A 27,841-nucleotide genomic window follows, 5' to 3' on the forward strand; every position below is an offset into this window, starting at 1 on the left:
GCATCCTTACATTCCCCCCTCTGTTTTGTAACTGACCCAATCCTGGGTCAGCTATGTTACCATTGTTCTGGTTTAAGGCTACATGCTCTTAAGACCATTAACTGAATAACATTTACATGCTCTTTGACGAGCCCCCAAATGCTATGATCTTATTAATGATACAAGAGCCAAATGTTAAAAGTATACCAATTTTGGTTTTGGCTCCTCGTTCTTCTCCTCTCTTGTGGTGGCCGCAAACCACAGCTAGACTATCCTGTACAATTTCTGAGCTATTGACATAGAAGTAACATTGTTCCTCTAAAGCCTGGCATAGCCCTCCTTGGTGTAAGGGGAATTTCTTACCCTGTAAAGGGCATAGGGGAGGAAAGTTTACCCAATTTCCACCAGTCTCCATGGTTAATTTGGTAAGGGTCTCTTTTAGGGTTTCTAATATCTGGAAATATATGCCCACACAAAGACATGTCCACAAATGTTCAAGGCAGTTTTACTCATCAATAGCCAAAAACTAGAAACAGTGAGCTTTCTGTCAACAGAGGAGATGAACTGAACTGATAGAGCCATGGGATGCAAACTGCACAGTGATTCAAAAAAAGGGGGGGGGGGATGGAAGGAACAAATTATTGATATATACAACAGGATTAATTTCAAAAACATGCTGAACAAAAGAAGTCGACACAAATGTATACATTATGATTTCACTTATATGAACCTAGGGAATGAAAACTAATCTTTAATGACATACATTGAATCTTGGTGGTTGTCTAGGTTCTGAAGTGAGTATGCAGGCAGCCAATGAACACTAGGAAATCTTTTGGGGTGATAGAAATGTACTATATCTTGATTGTGTTTATAGCAGCATATACATTTGTAAAAGTTAATTGATCTGTACAATTAACCCCTATTTATTTTATTGTGTGTAATTACACACCCATAACATCTAATTTTTTTAGGTTAAAACTTTTTAAAGGTTTGTGTATTAGGTAGAAGGCACGTGTTCTATCAGCACATTTCAGCTAATACTTAATGATTTACTAAATATATTCGTTCGGTTAGCATATCAGATTCTGGGTGTGGTGTGCTGAAGGTAGTTTTAAGATATATGTTTTGTTTGTATAATATCCAAACCTAAAACAAACCATCTGGTGAAATTACAACTATCTATAGAGGAAAGCTAAATAAAATTTTGAGTTGAAGAGAGAAATACCTTTATATAGTCTACCATCTTACTTTTGAAGCATATGCCAATGGATAGGCAAACTAAATAATGTGTAAAGAATATAACTATGTTGTGCTTCTCTCTTGCTTATGGTTCCAATTGGCGCTAAAAAATAAAAATAAATTAATTTTTACCTTCATTAGAACTTAAAAAGCCACCACATAGAATTTCCTAAGAGAAATACATGTTATTCATATATTCAAATACATGCTTATAATCTAGATTTTGCCATCTTGTCAATGAGTGGAAATACCTGTGTATGACCCAGTCTAATGTTTTGATTCATTTCCATAGCAGTAAGGAGATAAAGCCACAATATAGAAATGAAACCATAACATTACAAACAAAGAACATTTTCTCTGCCTCGCCTCCAAGTAGTTATGTGTTTAGGTAAAATAACCGGCATTGATTATGCGCCCTCTGATTAAATCAAGTGAACTTTATCTGGGCTACCTATAACTATTTTCTGAGAAAATGATAGATATTTCGAGACACAGTAGCATGCATAAAATTTACAACACTACAATTAGGAAGAAGAGTAAAATACATTTTTCACATGAATCTCCTTGGATCACAGGAATCAGCTTCAGGCAAGTATTGCTAAGTCTCTTCTTAATCAACTATTCCTTTATTCAAATTAGGTTTGAGTCTTTTTTTGTGGAAGATCCAATGTAAACAGCTTGTCTACCTTACGGAGAATTATGGTCTTTCACACATCCCAATTCAGCCTCTCTACAGACCCCCCAGCTTTCATCCCTTTAAGTAGATCAAAGCAAAGGGCCCCTCCTCTCTCTATAACATTCTCTGACCTGAAACACCTATGGTATATACAAGGCCATATGAACCAAGAGACAAAGGTCAGATGGAAAAGAAAGCAAGTGACCAAGAAGATAAGTTGTTTTAAAATCCTTAACCTGAATTTAGTCAAAATCTACTCCAAAAATGGTTAAAGTGTTTATAGAAGAGATGGTTTGTAAAGTGGGGGGAGGGGGATGTTTGTTGAGTTGAATCAAACACTTTGATCATTTTTTTATCACCTGCTCTGGATATTGCAGTACCAGTGCCTTAAACATACGCTCCCTCTCTCTGCAGTTCTGACACATGCCCGAAGGCCACGGATCATGATTTGACTTTCTGTACAGAATCTAGCACTTTTTTAGGATTATTAGAAATGATACAAACATAAAAGAGAAGATACTCAAAAATCTTATATTAAATCGTAAAGACTTAGCCCAGAAAGCATTTAATAGGGTATTCCACCTAAGTAACGGAATGTCGAGCAAAGATTCTCATTGCAGTTCTTTCTTCTCACAGATAAAAGGGAAATGTATATTCTTTTTTTTTTTTACAAAAATAAAATGATATCCTCATATTCTAAGGCAGGGCTATCTGTTTCTCATGTAAAAATACTATAAAATGAATTTTAATAGGTTAAACATTGTATACAAATAAATAATGAAAGTATGAGTTCCTTAAAACAATGTATCATTCCTCAGCAAAACCAAAGTCATCGAAATAATCTTGATATTTATAACAGAATTTTAATATTAGAAGGTTAGGTTTGAGTCTGAGAGGCAGAGATGTCACAATTTAAAAATAACCATTTTAACTCCAGCTCCAGAAAACATATCTATGTTAACTCTGTGACATATATCCTTATTGCATTAAAAGAAAACGTTTATTTTAAGGCATTTTATCTTTTTAGTCAGTATTCTAGATCATAAGTTGATATGTAAACAATCTGGGTTTATATTCTAATTTGGAATCCGTAGTGAATTTGGAGGCTTTTCGTCTCCAGATGTATCATCAAAATTATAAAATTAACAATAGTATTGGCTTAACCTGGTTTTTTTCCCCATTGGCCAGTGGTAAATCCTTATGACTGGATTGAAATAATACAAAATCTACAAACTTGAGATTCTGACAAGATATAAGCATGCCCAAGTGCAGCCTTCCCTATAACTTTGTTTTTTATCCAATCCAGCACTAATGTATGCAAGCATTTTTGGAAATGTATCTGCAATTATCCAAAGACTATACTCGGGAACTGCCAGGTACCACATGCAGATGCTTCGAGTAAAAGAGTTCATTCGCTTTCACCAAATCCCCAACCCTCTGAGGCAACGGCTTGAAGAATATTTCCAGCATGCGTGGACATACACCAATGGCATTGACATGAACATGGTATGTATTTCTGTTTTCCAAAATAGAAGTACCTCAGGCATTATAGCTACAGTTAAATGGGAAAGCCAGTCTCACCAGCTTTAACCCTTTGCTTTTGTTTTCCTCTCGGATGTTTATTTTCTCTCCTGGAGATAGTGTCTCATTCTCAATTCATGGCATTGCATGGTGCTATATCTAGTTATATTGTGTGGCAAAGGCATTATAACATGATGCAAACTGATATAACTGTGTAGTAGAGTTCCCAGTTCTGATTAGAGAGAATATTATTAACATAGGATTTGGGCTTTTACCACTTGCCCTACCTGCCAACACCCCAAAAAATAGTTGGACCCATGTGCATTAAGATTTGACAAGTAAATAGTAACAACCACACTGATGCCCCCAAACAGAAATCCAAAGTTAGCATTCCTTTAAAAAAAACAGGACATTTACAGGATTTGTGGGAAAGGTTAGGGAACGTAAGCATGCCATAAACATTTTATGACTGGAAGTTTCATGTTTCTGTTAAGGACAAATTTTTTTATATTTACAACAATTAACTATGTGCCCTTTTACTGTACCTGGTTTAATGCATCTTTCCTTTCAAGGGGGAAGTATGGATTTCTTCATAATTTTTAAGCAAATTCAACATCAACTATCACTTTTCATAATTCCCCCCTCCTCTACCAATGTTTAAAAGTTAACATAATTAATGACATGACCATGGCCTAAAGAGCTCGTTTTATTAGTAGGTGAATTGCACACATTCTTTTGACCTCTTTAGTTATGGAGACTGATTCTTAAAGATAAATTATGTGACACACCCAGATTCTGTGGCATTTCACAGATCTACTAAGAAAGATTAAAAATATGATCTCCTCCCATCTGTCAACTCCTCCACTGGGCAAGGACCCTGTTCCTAAGAATCCTTCAGAAAATCAAACCACTCACATTTAATGACATGAACAGCATAATACAATTTTTGCATAAGTCGGCCTATTCAATTTAGTTTAACATTTTTAATTTGACTGGTAATATTCTGATAAAAAATCAAGGGTTCAAAATCAGCAAAGGGCAGAAGGCATTGCAAATATGGCCCAATTTGAAAGCCATGTAAGGATAAGTATATTAGAGCCGCATGTGATTTATCTGACTGAGAAGTAAGGACATGTCGTTATAAAAATTTTCATTTGATAAGTTAACCAATTAGCACATTTCATATAAAATCATAACTGAATTACATGAGTTATTTATAATTATCCCAAAGTTATTTGTGAAAAAATCATTTGATAAATGTATATCACCAAGATATAACTTAAATTTCATAAGAAAGCACATACAAATTGATCATGTTCTATATTTCCATCTGCATTATTGTAAAACAAAGATATCGGCATTCATAAGCTATTGGGGATTCTGTAACTCTGGGTTGGCTGAAGAATTTTTAATCAAAACACGTGTCACTCAATCTTGTTTTTCCATACTGCCAGATTATTTCACTAACAGTAATAAAACAATTATATATTGTACATCCCCTCTCCATATAACTAGTTTTGTGACCATTTTTGTGATAAAGTCTATTTTTGACAACTATTTAGCTTTCATTGTTTGACTCTATTACCTATGAATATGGTTTATATACCACTTGCCTATTTACAATGTACTTATGAAAGATTTATCTCTTTCCTGTCTGCTTCACACCTTAATACATGGAATCACAACACCCACCGGTAAGAACAGGAGGTATTTATATCCAATTTAATTCTCGTGTAAATTGTGGAGAACACCCTTGTTATCTGTCAGGTTTAGAGCTTGTTAAATGATTTCCAATGTTAGTTCTGATCTTTCTTGCATGACATAGCAAAAGAAATACAAGGCAAGGACCTGGAGAAGATAACCTGGAAGAGGCCAAGTACAGAATAGAAATCCTTAACTTTAACAAGAACTTGACCTCTAGTAATATTTATATACATATTCCCCCTCCCCACAAAAAGTCACTTATCTGCTCCTTCCTCCACTGGGATAAAGGTTATGGGTATACGGTTTGCATTAGATAATTGTCATAAAGAAAATGTCATTCTCTTTCATCATCCTCTATTTTCATGATGTAGGTGCTTTACTTTCCTCCCATCTGCATGCCTGTATTACATGATCCTGGAGTGCGTGAGCTCAAAACCATGTGCCACTGAGTCTTGCATGTGGTTTTGAGAGCTTGACTTTGCACGAACTTCTTGTTTGTACAGTGTCTACATTTCTCATCTTGTGACTGCGAAGTGAGTGAAAAATCAAAGTGTAAAATAACTGAAAACTCAGCAAATGGAAGATGCCTGCTTATGATGCACGATGTGCAAAAACCAAACACAGAGAAAAGTAATTGTACTCCTAGACTATTAAGAGGTTAAAAAAATCAACGTAGATTTTTTTACCTCTAAAACTACATTCTTATAATCCTTGTGTCTTGTTAGTGTATGTTAACTAGTAATTTAATAATAATTTAAAGTGATTTAAATTTATGTATTGTGATACATAAGAGTGCATCAAACTGTTGGATTTTACATTAGCATTTCATGTTATTTCATTTAAGTATAACCTTAAATATAGTTTCTCATGAAACATTTCAGGTCATTTTTTTTTTACTATTCAACCATGTCAAAATGAGGTATAAGGTTTCTAATCACACTGTACTAACTGACTCAAAATTATTTTTCATAACCCAAAACATTTGATTCCTTGATAGAACGTAAAACATAGGAAAGAATAGACCTAAAATGTGCAGCCATATTTCTTATTCCCTGGATCATTTGCTTTTTGTGAAATAGCTGTTGTCAGAATGTTCCAGACCAAATGTGTTCTGGGGACATTTATAGGCTCCCTTTCAATTGAACCAAATGGTTCAGAGTACAAAAGGAAAAAGGTCAAGATAATGAAATTAGAGAAAGAATAGTGTTCTTTTATATCGGATGTCAAGCTTAGGAATAGTTTAAACTTTCTCTAAAATGTCTATAGGACAATTCTGAAAAACCCTCTCCCTTAATCTCCCCCAAAATTTGACTAGTTAGGAAAGAGGAGATTCTTTCTCAGATTAAGACTGAAGGGATTGCAAGGATTTTCCCAACTCAAGAGCTGTCCTCTGACCCAGTCTGAAACTTTCTGACAGTATCCAATATTGATTTTAGTTACAACATTGTCAATATAGAGTCAAATCTCTTCATATTACACACAAGAGTCTGGCTGAATGAAGAACCCCAATAAACAGGCTTTATACATCATCCTGGACAGAGAGAAAGAAATCATTTATGATGGAAATAACTTCATAATTTAAAATTATGTTGACATGGAAGAAAGCCCTTTATGAACATTTAAGGAAGAATTTTATTTCTTATCTTAAAATTGCCCTCCTAGTTATGCCTAATAATATTTAAAATTAAGACTAGGAATTCAGAAGACCTAAATACCAGCTTTTCAATTTGCCACTAATCTTGGACAAGTCACTTAACCTGTCTGCAGTTTCATTAAACTTGTCATTGTCAAATGTTTTTAAAGCACCAGAACTCAAATATGCTAAACAGGACAAGTATTATGGGAGTTTTTCTGCTTAAAGATGGAAATTCTAACCTACCAGCTCCCTACTCTCTTACTCTTTGTAGTGAGCTTCTGTCTCTTTTATGGTAAACTATTGATGATGACAGAGAACAGAAGGGAACCATTTCAGGTAAACACTAAAACAGGAATTGAGGCTCATATGTGGGGAAGCACAAGGAAGGATTAAGGCAAGTAGCCCAGAAACAACCTTGTTTAATTTACTTTAGGAAGAAAGAGAACAAGTGACATTTATTTTTATCCTGAGGTGTTAATGGAGAAATTTTTGAGAAACAGACATAGAAAGGGGTTGGAATAAGAACCTAGGAAGAGGGATGAATGTTTCAGTAGGGTAGATAGACAAGTTTCCCTTAAAGACCGGAAGGAACAAAAAGAGAAAGGGTAAAGGCACTGGCTTTGAGAAGAAAATGAGAAAACTCAATGTCACTAGCACTACACGGTCTATTCTTCTTGGTTAAGCAGAGGGTAGATTAAGTTCTCCAAAAAGAGGAGGTATAAAATAAGAGCTGAAGAGGGTGAGAATGTTTAAAGATCATTCAAGAGTCAACCAAGTAGGCTAAAACTACTTAGAACCACAATAGGACTGTGAGTGACAAAGCATTCATTTTTAATGGCCCAGACAAACAAAGCCAATCAAAATGGAAAAGAAATGAATAAATAAGAAGCATATTGTCTAATAGAAATTCTTACTCCCTGGAGTTGATGTGATGTCTAAGAAGCATCTTAGTGAAAATCTGGTTGCCTTTCTTTCCACGGCTCTTTTCCAGCTCCTCTGCTATCAGTCAGAGAGTCATTTGCTAACTCTATCTATTGACCTTAGGTACTAACTACTAACTACCACTACTACTTACTACTGACTACTATCTACTTAATTATTAACTACAAACACTGACTATTTCTGCATCCACCATCTAACTCCATGCCATCAAACACGTGTTTGTACCCATTCTCTATACTAACGGAAATGACTTCATCTATGCCAGACCTTTACATACATCTCCTCCACTCATGGACTATTTTGATACACCATAGTGAAAGGTGATGATGAGCTCTTTCAGTCATGTGCAAGTCAGCAACTCATATAGAAACAGTCCTTTTGACATTAAACCCCATTGGAAGTGTAAAGCAAACTATACAGAATAGCATGGCTTGTTTTTATCATATTGTTTTCATCCCCCTTTAACTTTTCCTAAAGATCCTTTATTCAGTCAAGTTGATAAATCAGAGGAAAACCTTTGGTTCCTTAGTCATAAAGCTTAATAAAACGATTAAAAATATAGTGGCCTCATATTTGCCCCTCTGGTAGGCAAGGATTCTGTTTCTAAGAATTCTTCAGAGAAGAAAATCACTTAATTTTAAAGATACCAACAGCACAATACAATTTTTACATACATGTATAATTTCAATGGATTTTTTTTGTTTGACCAGTAATAAATAGTCTAACGAAAAACCATGGGTTCAAACTCAGCAGTCAGGCTGCAAAACACTGTGCAGATACTGCCGAATTTGAAAGTCATGTTGCTTCTCTACACAGACTAGTGAGCAAATTCACACATTTGAAAATGGGGCATGGTGACTGGAAAAAAACTGTATTTATTTTATTTTTTATATTTATTTTGGTTTTTTTTTATTCTCAAGTTAGTTAACATATAGTACAATCTTGGCTTCAGCAGGAGAACCCAGTGATTCATCACTTATAACACCCAGGGCTCATCCCAACAGGATTGGTGGCATCTTTAAGTTTTCTGTAAAGAAATACCTAGTTACTATTTAAGAGCTGTATTAAAATAGTTGTCTAAGATGTAGTATGGAAGATGTTTTCATCTGCATGGTGATTAGTTAACAGGAATAGCTTGGCTCTACAGAAACTATGTAGGCAGTAAAATTTCTCACTAGTGAGAAATCTACTACTAGCACACATAGTATAGTAGTAGTGCTTAGTGTAGCCAGTACCTGAACAACATGTGTTTGAGAAAGGGCAAGGTGCATGGCCTTCCTATTTTTTACTAAGCTACCTACCCTAAAGTAGCACAGAGAACAGTAAGTACCATCTGGAACTTCCTGACTTGCACAAGAGCAAGCTTCAGACAGGCATCTGGTATTTTCGTGGCACAAACGGTATGTGCTCAATCATGTTTCACAAATGATTATGGTCACTTCATCCTTGTCTCCAACCATTATCAAGAAGGAGTTATTTACAGCTGGCATCACACTGCTTTTGTGCAAAGTGAGTTCTTAACAGTGGGATCTTACCTGCTGTGGTCCCTGAGCCACGGGCAATGACAGTGTGGCCTGGGGCTTTACACACGAAAAACAGTCATTGCAAAAACACCACACTGAGGCAGTGAACACACTGCAGTTGTTCCACTGGTTAATAATGTTCCTCTTCCAGAAACAGGATAGTGGAAATGATGTTTCCAATTTTTTTAACTCTTTAAGCACAGGAGTAATTCAAACTCCATTCAGTTTAAGATCATTTACTATTCAACACAGATTAGCTTAAAATAAAAAAAATACACAGAGACAACAAAATTTAGCTTTAAAACACTCTGTAAATATGATTTTAAGTCCCTTTTAATTCATATATCAGAGTAATTCAGCATGTATTAAACTTAATGATATCAAGCCATTCACAATTTCTTACAAAATAAAAGTCCAGTATTTTCTTTAGTGAGAGAATTATCTAGGACATTACAGGGGCCTGGAAATTTTTATTGAAATTGACATGTAAATAGTCCATCCACTATGTCAGAGTTTTTAAATCAGTTTTTAAGGGTGAAAATAAACAAGAGTAAGTTCATCCAGTTCAAATGTTCTTATAGTCAAGGCAGTAGTACTTAAGAATATTTTTTATTGTTTTCTTGGTTTAGACATATTACTATCCATGGGGATGAGTGTGAGTACAAAACATATATAATCATTGCCTCTTTTCATAGAAGATGTTCCTCAAAAAATTTTTATTTGCATGTTGGGCTCCTTTTAGTCAGGTGGGTCACCCCCAGAAGTCTATACTCAATTTAGAAACTGATAAGAATCATTCTTATTCAGGGTCCAGCACCTCAGAGTACATTCTTATACTCCAGAGCTATGCTAAATCATTTAGTTCATTTTTTCCCACTCCACTAGTAATCTTAGATTAGAATGCTCTACAGCACCACAGAACTGAAACATAACAATAGCTAGAAACACCTGCCAGGGTGAGAAGATAAGGCAAAGATTCATTCCACATAGGTATAATTATTGTATTTGAATCATAGAGTTCCATGTCTAGCCTTCATCTTGGTTTTTTTCCTTTTCTTTTTTCTTTTTTTTTTTTGGTTTATGTTTTTATTTTGAAAGAGAGAGACAGTGTACATAAGCAGAGGAGGGACAGGGAGAGAAGAGAGACAGAACCCCACCAGCCTCCGCACTATGAGCACAGAGCTGGTGGCAGGGCTCCATCTCATGAACTGTAAGATCATGACCTCAGTCAAAACCAAGAGGGATGCTTACCCAGCTGAGCCACCCAGAAGCCCTATGCTCAGCTTGCTCTAACTGTGAATGACTATGTGTGAATGCCAGGAGATTGAGGTATTAGTTGTGTTTTTTTTAGATGGGCGCTCTAACCCAGAATCTAACTCAAATTTTGTCTGCCTTATCTATGACCAGTGCTTAATATTGAACAACAGACACCAAACACTGAGGCCAGAGCATTATAATAAAGCATGCATGGTTAATCAAAACGTTTCCTCTATAAGTCACCTATACATGGTGTTGTTGCATAGTTTTTGGTTACCTTTTTCTTATTTTATAAGAAATCTCTGTGAATTATAGATAATAATGTTTTGTATGTCATCTATACTGCCATTTGTTTCCAATCTCTTTTCAATATGTTAGTTTTGTTAAAAATGTCTTTTGGATTTAAAAGTATTTTTTTAAAAAACCTTCTTTTTATTATTATTTTTTGGATATGGTCTAGTTAGTCAACTTACATAGTTTGGAGATCTTGTCCTGATTTTCAAAGGTCCTATTAAACATATGGATTACATAAGTAGTGTCCCAGATGTACTTAAAAGTTTTGTTATATGATTAGAAAGAAAATTCTGTACTCTGTGTGAAATGCAGTTTTGTAAATTATTTTCTTTACATGAATAGAAGTTAATACTGATAGAATATAAGTAAGTCATTACTTTTCTATTGATTCAAAATACCATCTTATTTATACATTAATTGTCAGATATAAGTGGTATACATACCCTTACTTTCAAATTGGCTCTATTAGTTCATTCCTATGGCAATTATAATAATGGTTTGTACTTAGTGACCTTATACTACGCTTTAATATCTGACAAAGTAGATCAACCCTAACTAACCTTGTTTTTCTTATTTTCCCTGGCTATTTGAGCATACTTATTCTCAAGTATGCTCAAGATATATGACTGTTTTCATTCAGTAACAACAAAGTCCACACAGACTTTTGAGATAATCCAAAGATCTTATCAGATCTGGCTAATGAAAGTCAGAGATTGTAACCAATATCAAGATTTACCCCAGTGTAATTTGGGGCTCTGGGTGGTTCAGTCGGTTGAGCATCTGACTCTTGTTTTCAACTCAGGTCATGATCTCACAGTTTGTGAGATCGAGCCCCATGTCAAGCTCTGTGCAAATACCCTCTATCTTTCAAAATACATAAATAAACATTTAAAAAAGAATATATGCAATCATAAGGCATAAGCAAAACATGTAGATACTTCTTTGCCATATTAGTATGTGTTCTGGCTCAGATGTAACATGACAGGTCTTTAAACAGTGTATATAATGGCATAACAGTTAGGCAGAATGAAACTCTTGATCATTAAACTTCTATGTTTTATAGTCTGGAAGTTACACAGCCTACATGACATTTTCCAAAGAGCCATGTCCTATACTCCTAAATTACCATAAGCAATTTAGATCACATACATCCTGCTAAAAACATTCCAGAGATAGCAAGTACCCCACACCCTTCCTGTGTTTGCCAGAAGCACGTCACTCATGTTTTGTCATTAGCCGGTCACTTTTCTTTCCTGGTGATCCTCAGGAAACAAAGAAAATGGATTGTAAGCCTGCTGCTAACCCTTTCTTTCCTATGAATTTTATATTAATGTTTACATAACTCTCAAATGCAAATATTAAGTTCTCATCCTTATGGCACATTAAAATCATCTGAAATGTGTTCAATTTCAGTGCTTCCAGATCCACTCTACAATAATTAAATCAGAATTGCTTACAGTGAAGTCTGAGGATCAGTACTTTTATATGTCTGTCTTAATATGTAGCCACGATTGAGAAGCACTGGTTTAGATCTTTAAAAATAAAATCTCCTTCAATAAAATATTACAATTTTCTTCCTAGAAATTCTTCTCTTTGTTAAGTTTATTCTTAAATCATGTACAGCATAGTCAGTTAAATGATACACATTTTACACATTTTAATTTTTTTACCTGCTTATAGATAAGAGGGAGTCAAACTGTCTTCTTTACAGACACTTAGTAAATTTCCTGCCTTGTTTTGATAGGACTTTTTCTTAGTTTAATGTGATTTGGTTTGGTTTGGGGTTTTGAAGGATTTTCCTTGAGCATTCACATTTGGATGTTCTAGATGTGCAGTCATATCAACATCAAAAAGAAAGAGAAATTCATTCTCTCTTTTTGAATACTATGTATTATGATTTTTAGTTCACTAGATCTTCCAAAACAATTTTGAATAGTAATAGCTGCCTTCAATAAAAATAACTTCACCATTAAGACTAATACTTTGCATTCCTAAAATACATGGTACTTGGTCATAGAGTTTTTATTCTTTGTTGATTGTTGGTCAGTAAATTACTTAGAATTTTGCTTCTATTTTAAAATGATATTGGCCTACACTTACATGCTTTTTAAATATTAGAATAAAAATCATCTGTAAAACCATGGTTTTCATAATAGGCCATTAACCACCATTCCAACTCTACTAGGTAATTATTTACTCTATTTCTTTTTTAGTCAGTATGGTAATATTTTTTTTTTGTGAAGAATTCATCCATTTCACCCAGTCTTCAAAGTTGTTGTAAAATTGAATGTAGGATTCTCTAACTCAGTCTTTTCTGTATCAGCAGGTACATCTGCTTTCTTATTCCTCGACTTGTACGTTTTGTTCTCTCTGCTTTACTTCAGTGGGCTTTTGAAAGATTTATGAATTTCAATGGAGCTTGTTCAAGAAACTATCTTTTGCATTAGTTTATACTTGCTGCTATTCTTTTTATTTCCAGTTTGCCCTCATTAATTCTACCTTTTTTATTCCTTTGGATTGGTCTACTATTTTTTCACATTGCATTAAAGTATTTTATAGTTTGAGTCTTTCTTCTATAATATTGAAGGCATTAAGACTATACATTTTCCTTTCAATGCAAGCTTTTCTGTGGTTGCATTCGTTTTGGTATGACTTGTTCTCCTTTTATTGCTTTCTACATTATTTCTTATTTGAGCCGAAGGTTATCATAGAATATAGTTCTAAATCTCCATGTATTTCTGATTTTCTGGCCATGTTTTAATAATTTTTAAAACTTTTTGGATTATAGTCAGAGTTAATGGACTATATAGCATTTCTACTTTTATAAATGTTTAAGCACCTACACATAATGTAAAAACAATCTATACTTGCAATTTTTAAGATGATTCATCTCTTATTAAGTTTTTCCAAAGCATTTAGCTCTTTATTTTCATGGGGATGGGGAGAACGTACTTTCCTTTTTTATACATATTTTATTATTTAATGCACAGCATTATTAGTTTATATAATTCCACCAACAAGTACAGCTGGCATAAATAGATTTCAGGACATACACAGCTGGTTTAAACTTCAATTGGCAGAAGTAGAAATGTATAGAACAATATCTGAAACATTTATAGTGCTGGGGTCGCAAGAATCAATACATTTTTACAGGAAAGGAATCTGATAGGTGGAGGAAGAGAACTTCTACTATTTTGAGAGCTTCTCCTATTTTGTCAAAAGTTTGGTAATTGCTGATATAGTCATCACGTTTCCTAGAAAACAATTGGAATTGTTGCCTGGCCCCAATTGTTCTAAGGTACAAATACCCTAACTGGAACAAAGTGAAATGACATTTATGCTACATTTCTATTCTTTGTTAGTTTTTGTTAAAACCAATAAATAAAATGAATGGGGAACATTTGTCACCATATTAGGAGCAACTTTAGAAATCCAGTCTAATGGACAGCTGTGGCAAGTCAACTTCAACTTAGTTGAAGGAATGCTAAGTTTGAAGTCTTCATTCTTCCACAAATACAATCCCTAGTGCATTTATATTTAAGCTTTCACATATAAAAATGAGGTGATCTCCACTCTCTATTCTGTATATAAAGTTGATGTCAATAAATATTTGATTCTAAAATATTATCTCATGAGAAATGTTTCTGAAAATAAAACTAGGTTTAAGTTCATGACAGTGTATCGAGTACAAGATGGTACTTAAATCACTCTTTTACTGCCTGGCAGGTTGCACTCCCTTTTACTTTCTTTGTGAGCAAGCTCGAGTCATTTACAATCAATCCATTTGGGAAGAAGTAATTTCAAAGCATCCAATAGACCCCCCTACAGTTTATTCCGCTAATCCCTGCCTCTCACTCCCTTTCTCAAGTAGTTGGGTTCAGGGGAAGGTCCTGTAATTGTTTCTCAGTATCCAAGTTTCTCCTCTTACCTTAAGAAAACCTAGTGGGTACTGTGAGTTCCCCTTGGGACTTTATATCATAACATCCTACTGCACCTTTAAAAAAAAATCAGGCTTTTACTGAGTCAGCAGAACTCCAGGATTTGGGTAACAAGGACATGGATGTAAAAGCAATAAATTCTTTCTTCCTCACTCACATTCCTTACCCACACTCCAACTCATTCTTGGTCAGTTTAAGGTTGTCCTTCTGGAAGCAAAGAAACATCTAGCATAGCCTGCTGTTAACTGAGAGACCAGAAGAAGAAGGAGAAGGGAAAATTGTTTCATTTTTCAGGGAATCGTTACATGTACCAGAAGTAGTTCAGGATTTATGACATTGTTTCCCCTGTCTGTGTGTGGCAAGTTTCTGTTCTGTTCCTGATCTGGTTTCTAAATTATGTAACCAGGTGATAAATGTGGAAAAGTTACATGTCAAAAATTAGTTAATGTTCTCAAGGCATATAAAGCCTCCTATCACAGATTGCAGCATACTTTGCTTTGCCAACAATTTTGCCATATATGATATCTTTAGACAATAAAATAACTCCTTACTATCATTAGTCACGTGAAGGTAAAATAAGAGCAGAGAGCAAACAAGTTTGAGCTTCAGACTACAGCTGCATATAGTCGAATGTTTATAAGTCCCAAAACAATCCTCTTATCATGATCAGTGGCAAACAAGAAGCATTAAACATGTAATCTGCAAGGAAACATGAAAACATGTGTTTCCCATTCCTTAATGATAAACCATAACCATAGCAATAACATGATCTGGAATGACCTCAAAATTAGGGAATGTATGAGCTTCTAGAAACAACAAAAGCAAGGTTCAGTATCTTGTAAGTGGTAAAGATTTATCAAATGCTGAATGCCCACATGGCAAACAAGGGTTCTATCAGAATCAGAAAATGCTATAACATATTAAGGCTGTACTCTAGGGCAGAGATTTAAGATTTAATATATTGCCTGCATCATCTTTTTGATAACCACACTTGAGGGTTAGTGCTTCATAGGGAGTGTTAATTTGTGTTTTGATTAATCCTAATTTGTCAAGATCTAAGTGTATTTAATGAACCAGAGAAGCTCCTCAGAAAATTTCCTAATGTGAGTTATCATAGTTACCAAACTTGCTCATATGATTAATTTGCTGTTTAGTGGAATCATTTGACACAGACTGTCTTCTTCAATGGTGCCCTTTTCAGCCTGCCTTTAGGAATGTCCCTCTCTGCATCTTTGCTAAGTGAAACAAGTAAAAATCCAGTCATCACAGCATAAACCGGCTTCCCAATATTATGTGGATGGGGATATCTATAAGAAAATACATTGTGATTCTTTCTAGAGCAAATAGAGGATTTAAAACACTATTGATGGTGTCTGGAGAGCATCTTCATTAAAAAAAAACAAAAACAAAAACAAAAAAAACCCTCCATTATTGATTTCTTCTAACAGAACCTAGAACATGTACCCACCATAAAAAAGTACTTTGCAATCCAACCTAAGAAGCAGCAAGCATTGAATCATGTGTCTTAAATTTAAGGAAGGAATAATAGAGTATACTGTGAATATTTAATTCAGTTTGCAAATCCTTATCTACCAACATCCAGGTAAAAGTTGAATGAGGAACTACATTTCTCCCCTGCAACCTTTGCCTTCCTGTAGTCACACAGGGGTGAGGCCAGGACCATGCAGACTCATAGAATAAAGGATAGCCTTAAACTTCAGGGTGGGAAAGAGAATCGTAGTTTTAAAAGTAAGTTACCTGCCCTATCCATTCAGCGGGCATATAGTTACTGTTAAAGACAAAATTGTATTGAAATATGATTACAAAAGAACTTTTTCTAGAGCAAAATCCAATAGAAAGCAGACCCCCCCCACCTTGAAGGATGATATAATAGTTTCATATAAAAAAACAATAATAATTATCTTAATTAATATTCATTAATATCTGTCTTCTCAGACTCCAACGACTGAAGCCCAGGACACATTTCTCTAATTATAATCTGTCATAGACTTGAGCCAAACTTGTTTTTCACTGAAACCCCAATATATAAAATAGGTATTAGAATTGTTTTATTGGCATAAGTATAAAGTTTAATTTAAGTTCTATTACTAAAAATATGAGACTAATGTCATTTTGATGGGCACACTCATATCAAATCAGAAATCACGAGCTTATATTAAACTCAAGCTTCACTCCTTTCTAAATTTTGTATTCATTGCTCATATGGAAAAAAAATTGGCTTCACACACCACATAATTGCAAATATTAACAGTAATGTAGTATTTATTCCATTAGGTGTGTGTCAGCAAATGCACATTTGAGGGAGTTTAGTGTAAAGTTAAATACTTCTGAATTAATATCTAATCATGTTTGATAGGTGCTTACTATGAAATAGTTATTTCCATTTTTGCTGTTGTGTGATTCTTCACAGAGTTTTAGTTTGATTTGATCATGCTATTGTGTTTTGTAATTGTTGGATTATTTTTGCTTGAATGCCCTTAAACTTTGGGTCTTTTGGTACTAAACCATAGGGTTGATTGCTTTTCACAATCACAGAAAGCATTTCAAACTCAAAAGAATGAATGTCTCATTTGTCTTACATAATTTGATGGTCCCAAAAAGTTTTATTCACATAAAGTGAAGTAAAGGGGAGATAATCTTACATTGGTAAAATATTCAAGTGACCTTATACCATAAAAAAAGACATGAGACTTTTATTAGCCTTAAAAAATTTACTGGAACATCATCAGACAGTTTAAAAAATCTCTCATAACTGCAAATATTAGAAAAGTTAAATTACATCTTTTTACTTACCTTAAATTAACTGAACTTTGAGGGTTCCTTTGGACAACATTAGTATTGTAAATGTCTATTATAAATGTCCAAATGTGTGCTATAAATGTCCATGTAGAGCAAAGTATGGGAAATTCTGATTAACTCTAATTTTTTTTTAAATCTGGGCACTTAGAGAAAGGCTTTAGGGCCAGGAATATTTTCAGAACATGTTTCTTGCTGTTGTTTTGTTTTGTTTTGTTTTGTTTATTGTTATGCCTCTATACTGAGTAGAGTGTCTGGTACAGAGTAGATACTTGTTACATATTTGCTAAAAGAATGAAAGCTACTTTTCCAAGCTGCAGGCTATGAACCTGATTCTCTTTGATGTTCCTTGGTCTTTGAAACCAAATTAACTCAATAAACAATGAATGACTCCAGACACACAGTGAAAGGCGCTGTGTACCCTCAGCTTCAGCACTTGACAGAGAGGGTTATAGTACGTGTAGTAAAAATACTTTTAACAATCACAAAGCCAGATTGTATCTTGGTTTGTACCTATGTATTTTACATAACTACCCTTTACAACCAGATCTTCTAGGTTTGGTAAAAAATGCCAGTATTTGAGTGTTAAATGAGTAAGGTCTGGGACCAATGTCTTGGATAAATACTACTTAAACCTACAGCATTCTCCTCACTCTCTGCAATGCTCTTCTACCTCCATTTCTCTACAATTCCTCTCTTTTAACTCTGCTTTCAAAGTCCCTGTACTTAGGCATGCCCCAGATTCCTAAGCTGCTAATTTATGTAGGACATTTAAACCTCTGGGCTAGTAAGAGATTCAATTACTAAATATTAACTTGGATGGAGTTTTACTTGAGTGATCTACATAACTGACTTAGGAAAATGAAGAAAGTCAGTGAAGGACAAACCCCACAGGACAATTCCTTAATCGGGGCAGGTCCTTCATGCTAACAAGTGTGTATCTTCTCTGTGGACAAGCAAAGACTTCTCCATGAAACTCTGTGGTACCTCCAACTTAAGACCATTCATTCTAACGGGTGTCACATCCAATAGGATAAATGCTAGCAACTGACATTTAACAAGGACACTTGAGAAGAGACTAGAATGATGTTGAAAGACTTTCCCAAGTGCCTTTCATGGTCTTGTGAGTGTTTCTAAGAATATTGGAATTCCAAGAACATATTTATAATGATTTAGTAAATGCCTACTTTCAAAAGAATTTAAGACAACTCACAGTGAAAACCTAAGTGCAAGAAAGCCAAAACATTTAACACAAGTCAGAAAAAGAAAACAGAAGTTAGAAACATGAGAGGAAAAAGAAGTCTTAAACTCTGTTGCAACAATGGAACACAAAACTTAGTGGTGAATTTCTTATCCACCAGAGACCAAGCAGAATACAATGGATATTATATCTCTCAATTTCTAGCTAAAGAGAATTTACTAGCTCTTCAAGAGCAATAAATATGTATGACAAAAGATAGTCAGAAGTTAACTGTCTATGGAATATCTACAATGGGTAGGATAATTTACATATATATAATATGTAATAATAGATATTATTAATTATTTTTACAACTGAAGAAACTGAATCTCAGGAAAATTGAATTGAATTGACCAAAGTCACAACTAGTAAGTGATGAAACTAGAACTTCAGCTCACACCTATCTGATTCCATAGTTTATCTAAAGTGTTCTGAGAAATAAGTAGTCCTGCTGTCAATCTTATCTGTACCTTCCAATTCAAGGCATGCATACACACCCAAGTGTACATGCATGCATGTGCACACACACACACACACACACACATACACACACAGTTTTTACTTTCATAAGCAGGCTATACTCAGAAAGTATAATGGATGAACTTCAGGAAAATGCCAGAATAGTAGCTAAAAACTCAATAATATCATCCTAACTATTATAGTAGAGGTGCTATTTCCTCATTTATATGAAATAAAAAATGTCTTTTTGTGCCTTATTATAAATAACCTGAATCTTAGAAAACTAAACATGCCTAACTTGTTACTTGATATGATGCTCTTTACATCTTTACCTGGTTGGGGACATCTGAGAATCATGCTAAGACCACAACAGTGGGCGTCAGGGAGGAAACGTGTGCAAGACCAGTGGACTGGGGTATTTCCTACAAGAGCACCCCCAAATAAAGTGGTCCCCCATTTCAGAAAACAGTATGCAAACATTGCTCAATTCTAGTCTAGCATCACTTGCCAAAGAATCCCAGGGAAGAGGGCTCAGCAACCTACCAGAGGGTTGGCTCTGTGAAAGGAGCTGGGTTGTTTAGGATCTGATAAAGAGTGCACGACCAGAACTCACGTTCTGTGAGTTTTCTCTTAAAACACCCTTGATCCACTATGCCCCACAAGGAGGAACGGGAAAAGACTAGGCAAGTTACCATTTTGGAGAAGTCTTCAGTCCATGTAGGAAATCTGTCAGAAGTCCAGTCATGTAGACAAAGTCTGAGTTAAGGACAGAGGTTTAGATGAGTGCCCCGGAACTCAGAGGAAGTCTGATTGCTTTCAGGTCTGAGCCAGGTAATATGGAAACTTTGGGACGTATGTCTGACTTCCTACAACTATGTGGAGCTGGGTAGGCAGTGTCTAGCAATTGACACACTATGTATTGGTAATTTATGGCAATTTTCCAAATTGTAAAAGCTCTCATTCCCTGGCAAAGAAACACAGATAAATGAAGTGACTTGCACAAGGGTCAATCTGTGGCCAATTCATGACCAGAACTCACGTTCTGTGAGTTTTCTCTTAAAACACTCTTGATCCATTTCTGTGGGTGACATTACCATGAAGGAAACAAGATTGGAGATAGTGGCTGCCGTGGTTTAGGTCTCTAATTGATCCGTTTGTCTGATACCACAGCTGGTCTGCGAATCGCATCACACAGTGGTCCTACAGATGCAGTAGACCTGTGACTGCTTTAACATTTAAAGTAAAAATAAGTGTAGAGTAACTCAAATATGATCTAAGTTGAAGTTCTCCTGTGAACCATATACATTCCAATTATCTGTACAAATGATTCATGATGATTTTTGGCTTTATTGGACAGCTATAGCAAGGTTGACCCAAAAGCTAGGAAATCCTAAAATTGTATTATTAGGCACTATGTGCTGCCTCCTCCCTCTACTCCAAAGCATATTTAAATAGATTTATTTTTACTGACCGAGAAAAGTCAACATGAGAATTAAAATCTACATATGACCCCCCCAAACAACTAAGACACACACAGAGAAGAGTTAAGTGTCTTTGGCCCATATCCTGTGGATTTTTATAAAATAAGCTACAATTGTATTCAGTTTAAATTGAATAGCACTTGTCACAAGTTATTATTTAATTTCTTCTACAAGTTTTAAATTAGTTACTGAATGAGTAGTCAAAACAGTAGTGCTGTTAGAAGCTTTATGTTTGCATTGTAAACTCTGGCACAATTTCCATTTCTGAAAACAGAACTATACTTTTAAAGTATGTTTGCTGTTCTCCTTCCCTTTCTCTATTTTCAGTGCTTATCAAAATATTTAGTATTAATAGTGTGCATAGGAAACATAAATATTCCACATCCTTGTTAGCTAAGAGCACTTTCTGGTATGTGACATTTACAAATACCATGGCTATTTCAGGATCATTATTTTTACTAATTATAATTAAGATGTATACCAGAGATAGCAATCGAAATTGATCTGAGATTCCTTCAAAAGGTTGTCTTCCTAGCTGTACCGCCTTTCATTAGTTATGTCTTATTAATTGTCACATTGCATTTTATATGTGCACAATATGATACTACCTCACATGATTCAGGGAATGAGGAGCAGTGTGAAACATCAGCATTATATTTTAATGAGACAGCATTTGTGTTGAGTCTGAATGCCTGCAGTTAATTCAGAGAACAAGTATTTGAGTTAAAATTCTGACATGTTTAGCAAACCAAGTATTCATTAAGGTAGACGAGGTAGAAGCATTATAAGAACTCGCGTGACAATGACTACACTTGCAGTTCTGGGAGCAAGAAATATACTTTATTTCAAGTGGATATACCCTGTGCACTGGTAGTATGAGACTCTTTATGTTTTTTCTTCAGGTCCTGAAGGGTTTTCCAGAATGTTTACAAGCTGACATTTGTCTACATCTCAACCAGACTTTGCTGCAAAACTGCAAAGCCTTTCGGGGGGCAAGTAAAGGTTGCCTCAGAGCTTTGGCAATGAAGTTCAAGACCACTCATGCACCCCCTGGAGACACCCTGGTTCACTGTGGGGATGTTCTCACTGCACTTTATTTCTTATCCAGAGGTTCCATCGAAATCCTCAAAGATGACATTGTGGTAGCTATTCTGGGTGAGTGTTTCAGAACTGGATAATGACAAATGCAGTTGTTAGCTGGTGCAGTGCCTATTTTAAAATGATAGAAAAAATGACTGCTCAGTTTATTGATGAGTACTATATAAGACTGATAGTAATTTTAAAGCTTTATTTAAAATTCAATTCAAATCAAATGGACCTTGCAGAAAATACGTTTTCTTGACTATCTCACTTTTTCTCCAGTGTGTAAACAACTTCCATGACTCTCTTTAGTTCTTGGAAGCTACTTAAACATTAGAAGCCAAATGTATGAAAAGTCAGCATTTTGCTTTTCATGTTGGAGAACGTTGGATTCATGCCTGATCCCTTACCACCTTAAATAAAATGTGTACATCGTGAGATACTTGCTAGCATGTGCCAATGCCCTGTCATGAACATTGACATCTGTTTGCTTTGCACTTTTACTTGCTGTGTCCCACCAAATTGAATTATATAGTCCTTACCTAAGTAATATAGAACTATGAAGTTGGCACCCAAGGATAAAGGTGGTTTGGACATTTAAAATTCCTAGTAAATTAAACTGGTTTGGGTGCAAAAGAGCGTCCGTCTGTCCAATCAGTATCTTCAAAACCAGATTTCGTCAGTGTGAACCTGTAGGATTTCTTTGGACTATTAGTAGAGTGGGGAAGCGGAAGGGGGCAGAGAGAAAGGAGGTCAGTGCTTCGTCCCTATCCCCTAGCCAGCAGGTTTAAGACCAGTCTCCCTGAGGGAACATCCACCCCCAAGGTTTGTGAACATTTGCACTTTTTTGTTTTCCTGAGGGTTAAATCCAGCTCCATTTGGATAATGAGCATATTAATTCAATGACTTCCTTTCACTAGATTCTTGATGTCAGCATCCAGAGGGAAAGGGATGTTGTCATTTTCCCTGCTGCTGGGTAGGACCAGGGTATGGCCTAGCACAGGACAAAGGAGTTCGAGTGATTCCTATACATTTTGATCATTTTATTTTAATGACAGGGTTTTTTTTTAATCCCATATTGACAGGATGCACAAGGCAAATAATAAAAATATAAATCAGGTATGGCTACATAGTAAGTTGGATTTTCACCAAATTCGGCCTTGACAGGGAGGTAACAAGCCTTCTGGCTTTATGAAATAGTAATTGTAGAGTGTACTTAAATAGTATACACTGACTGGCTTACTTTTTGCTCATTTACAGTCGTATAAACTAATTAAGATGCAAAGCCCATGCTGAATGCCGTTGAGAGCTTTTCTTTGACAGTATCTGTAGTGAAGTATTAAAGCTATAAAGAATTTCAAGAGATTTTTTCTGTCCCTATTTCCATGTAAATCTGTACCTAAAATCCTCACAAATTATGATTCTTTATTCCATTTCTGAAGCTAAGTATTTAATTAAAGCAAAGTTAATGTAGTCTCTCCCATATCAGTTTCTGTCACAGAGATGTGCTCTCTGATTTCTACCCATTAAATTCACATTTAAAATAAGAACATTACAGCATTTTTTGACTAGATAGAATTTTATCATTTAAAAATTTTTGATAGTTTCTATAGTCAGGTATATATAAGTTTGTCTATCAAAAACTAACTGAACAGATACAAAAAGGCTTTTTCCTAAATCTGAAAAGCAACTTCAGGATATATGTAAGGAAGTACCATTTTACACTGCCATTGATGATCTTTAAAGGTTATATGATCAATAATTTATTGGTAGCTGTTCAGCATGTATTCCACAGGTGTAATTTTTAAGTGTCTTGACATTCAGAGACAGAAAAACCTAAGTGGCCATGACATTCAGATAAAATATTGGGAGTAGATTAATCATATCAATTGTGAAAAGGTTTTGACTAGAATCAGAAGGCATGGGATTTATACATGGCTCCTCTCCCCCTCCCTTCACCCAGCTAAGTAGGTGACCTTGATCTAATCAGTTTACCTCTCCAATCTTCTTAGTATTTAGATAATAGGGAGTAATTTCCTTATGAGGTTATTTTAGGGATTAAATGAGATAATTCACCTAAGCATTTGACACAGTGCCTGGCACCTACTTAATTCCTAATAAGCATTTGTTGCTGCTGTCATCATCATCCTCAGTATTAAACAAAGCCTGGAAAAGTAGGTGTCATGTGGGTAGGCAGAGGGGGTGAGGGGAACCCATCAGATGCTGAGATAATCCCAGGTTTGGCAAGAAAGCGAGGAGGACACACTCTTAGAATAAAGGCCATTTGGTTAAAAAAAAAATCAAGACTATAAATAAAGCTTGATATATTAAACAACTGGACAAAGTCATTAAGGGCAAATTCAAAAGTAGTTAGTAAAGGAAAAAAGATATGTTCAAATTATACCCCTAGGCCTCTAAGTGTTGAGAGTGTGCCACTTTGCCCCCATGTTTGCTGTCACCCCTGGGGACCATCTTGAGAGAGAAGGTTTGTGCCTTTCTCACTGCCTCCCTTCTCATATTCTGGGACTGACAAAATTGGACCACACCTACTGTATGACAAGACACTTTTCTAGCCATGTAGGGCATAGCCGACTAAAGTCATGGTGGCTGCATTCTAGGCACTCAGCCAAAACAATCAAAACATGGAAATAATACGAATTGTATCAGGACCAGTATGTTAAGAGGTAAAATTCCACTCAGCAAACAAACATGATGAGGCAATCAGTAGGAGGGACTAGAATTTTGAGCCCAAGTGTCTGTTGGCCATGGGATCTTCCATTTGAATTCTTGGGTCCAGGGATTAGCCAGTGGTCATCTTGCATTTTTAGAAATAAAGCATTAAGTTCAGATTCCTTTTATGCCCCCCTCTTTTTTTTTTAGGAAAAAATGATATTTTTGGAGAAATGGTTCATCTTTATGCTAAACCTGGAAAGTCTAATGCAGATGTAAGAGCTCTCACATACTGTGACTTGCATAAGATCCAGAGAGAAGACTTGCTAGAGGTTTTGGATATGTATCCCGAGTTTTCCGACCACTTTCTCACAAACCTAGAGTTGACTTTTAACCTAAGGCATGAGAATGCAAAGGTATATGTTAACTGTTTGCTTATTTTTGTATTTATGACATTTTATTCTTGGATTGTCAAAATTATTCTGAAAGATCAAGCAAAATATAACAAAATTTTACCAAATCTGAATATTTGGAAGGAAAAGCTAACTTAGTATTGTAATTTCTAAATTACTGGAAGGAATTCAGTCTAATTACTTTCAAATATATTGAATAACGTTAAGTAGGTCAATTAAATTTGACCTTTGGGAACTCTTAGGTGACACACTTGATTTAAAATAGTCTTGGTTTATATTGAGTGTGCCAATTATTTGTAAGAAATGAATGATCCCTATGCTATTTAATTCCCCTAGAAGAGCTTATTTTACACGAGAGTTAAAATATTCTCCCAGCTATTGTTTATACCACACGGTGGTTAGCAATGTCTTTTCAATAATAATGAAAACTCTTCAACTCACTCATGTTCAGGTCCGTATTTCACACAATTTCCAAGTCACAGAAATATAAAAATTTCAGGCTTAAACCTGAGTCAAAGTTACTGCTGTAGAATGAATAGCATATGGTCTAATTAAAATAATATTTTAAATGGTTCTACATATAATTTAACCTCGAGTGAATTTTGAGAGTGTAGCCCCTGTATCCTTCCCTCCCTATTACTATTAAAATGTGCTTTTATTATACCACTATGCTAAGAATACAGATTTGCAATCTACAATTTAGTACTAGTTTATTCTTCCATCTTTCCTTCCCCAAACCTTCTCACCTCAGTTCCGATTCTAAATAACTTTTTGCCAGAAATCAAATGTTGGGGCTTTTGACACATTCAAGTGTTGTTTTTCTGTTTGTTTTTGTTTTGTTTTTAATACTAACTAATATACTCTCTGGAAGAAAAAAATCCTCAAGTCAATAGTTAGGTAAAAGGTAGTAGATTTACTTCTCCGCAGTCACAGTCATTCCCAGGTATTGTGAAAGACTTAAAGAGGATAAACTTCTAAGGTCACCAGGGTACATTTAATAATCTGAAGCAACAGCTCACATAATAGCTTTTTTTCAAAAGAAGTTGAAAAATATCTAAGTGATAAGAGAGTTATCAAGAACATATATTCTTATAATGGTTTGAATTCAGTACTTTATTAAAATCTCTGTTTAATTAATGTCACCAGCCTCATTCTGATTTTGCCTTGATGAACAAGATAACCTTTTTTTTTTAATTTTCTTTTTTGTATTTAAGAAAGAGGGAGAGAGCACAAGCAAGGGAGAGGGGCAGAGGGAGGGACAGAGAGAATCTTAAGCAGACTCCACACTCAGTGTGGACCACACCACGGGGCTCAATCTCATGAAATCATAAACTGAGCCAAAATCAAGAGTTGGACGCTTAAGGGATTGAGCCACCCAGGCGCCTCAGATAATTTTTTACATAAAAAGTTTAGGCAGAAATAGCTCTAAATAATAAAATGCTTAAAGCATAGTGTTCATTCAAATTAACTTTGTATTTACTGTTATGAAATTTAACCTTGTAAACATCACCATGCATTTAAATATCATAGCTGATTATAATTAACTTATACTTTTTTCTGCTGTAATACAGATTCTGAACTTTTTTAATGTTTATTTTTGAGAGAGAGCAAGAGAGAGAGAGGTGCATACAAACAAACAGGAGACGGGCAGGGAAAGAGAGGAGACAGAGGATCTGAAGCAGGCTCTGCGCTGACAGCAGAGAGCCTGATGCAGGGCTCAAGTTCATGAACCGTGAGATCAGGGCCGGAGCCCAAGTCAGATGCTTAACTGATTGAGACACCCAGGTGCCCCCTGCAATTTTTTTAATTGTTATTTTAACTTTACCAAGCTACATATTATACATTCTACATAAAGGAATATGTTATTTCTAAATGTTGACATTATCCCCAAACATTTCTGATAAGTAACTTTTACAACTGTGATTTCCCCATTAGATGATGAAACTACTTGAATTATTCTATCAGTTCATTTTATAATTTAGAGACAACCAGGAAACAAAATAAGGTAGCTATTTGCCTGCAGTCTAATAGTTAAGTCTCAAATTGGTTGAAATGCTATGAAACAGTAAAGAATTTGCTGATAACATGTTCACATCGAATAATCTTCCATTTTATTTTCATGTCCATTAACAAAGGCGGATCTCTTACTACGGTCACAGTCTGTGAACGATTCTGAAGGAGACAACTGTAAACTACGAAGAAGGAAATTCTCATTTGATAGTGAAGGAGAGAAAGGTAATTCATTTTATTTCTAAAATTTAAATGTAGAGCATGTGGTGATTAGCTCTTCTTACTAAATGCCCATTTACTACTGATTTCAAGGATAAGTTTCATTCAGAATTTAAAAAGGCAAATCCTTTGCTGTTTTCAGTAGGTAATGATATGGTTTCTTATTGATAGTTCTCAATTATGTCACTCACCAAAGCCATCTGGTATCTACAGGGACATCACAGATAGAGATATAGAGTAGGTTGGTTATAAAAGAAAAAGAGACCAATTAATAGTTAAATAACTGACTCAAAGTCTTTAGCAGAGTGTTCTGGAAAGAGGACCCTTGTGACAGCTGGAAAGCTCAAACCTCTCACAGGTGTGTGTGACATGGATGAAGGTGACATTTGTTAGATCTCTTCATCCTTATAGTCTCTGAGGTACTTGTCACTCCTAGTCATCTCTGGGTTTTTCCACCCTTCTAACCATTGTTTATGTTTTACTCATGTATTCAACAAATATTTAACATTTCACATTTTTAAAGAACTACTCAATTTCTGAGAAACTAATTGTGTAAAACAGCCTTTACCCTCCTTAGGAAGAGAGATGGCACACCCTTTATAACTCTGAATAAAAATAGCAGGTGCTATAACAGAGTAACCTCATACCTCAGTGGAAACCCAGAGGAAGGTATATTTAAATGTGCGTGGGCAGATGTGTGAAGGCTTTTCTGAAGAAGCTTTTACTCTTTCCCCATGCTGATC

At 35.2% G+C, this 27,841-nt stretch overlaps 1 protein-coding gene across 1 annotated transcript in view; it reads left to right on the forward strand.

Moving 5' to 3' along the window:
* KCNH7 (potassium voltage-gated channel subfamily H member 7) overlaps window positions 1–27,841 on the forward strand; it is a 485,946-nt gene that overhangs the window by 433,741 nt on the left and 24,364 nt on the right. Inside the window, exons 9-12 of the mRNA XM_029932996.1 lie at window positions 3,201–3,400; window positions 21,609–21,861; window positions 24,667–24,872; window positions 27,005–27,104. Coding sequence (XP_029788856.1) covers window positions 3,201–3,400; window positions 21,609–21,861; window positions 24,667–24,872; window positions 27,005–27,104 — 759 coding nt within the window. The remainder of the gene's footprint in view (window positions 1–3,200; window positions 3,401–21,608; window positions 21,862–24,666; window positions 24,873–27,004; window positions 27,105–27,841) is intronic.

This window comes from Suricata suricatta, chromosome 3 (assembly GCF_006229205.1).
Source record: "Suricata suricatta isolate VVHF042 chromosome 3, meerkat_22Aug2017_6uvM2_HiC, whole genome shotgun sequence".
Classification (NCBI taxonomy): domain Eukaryota; kingdom Metazoa; phylum Chordata; class Mammalia; order Carnivora; family Herpestidae; genus Suricata; species Suricata suricatta.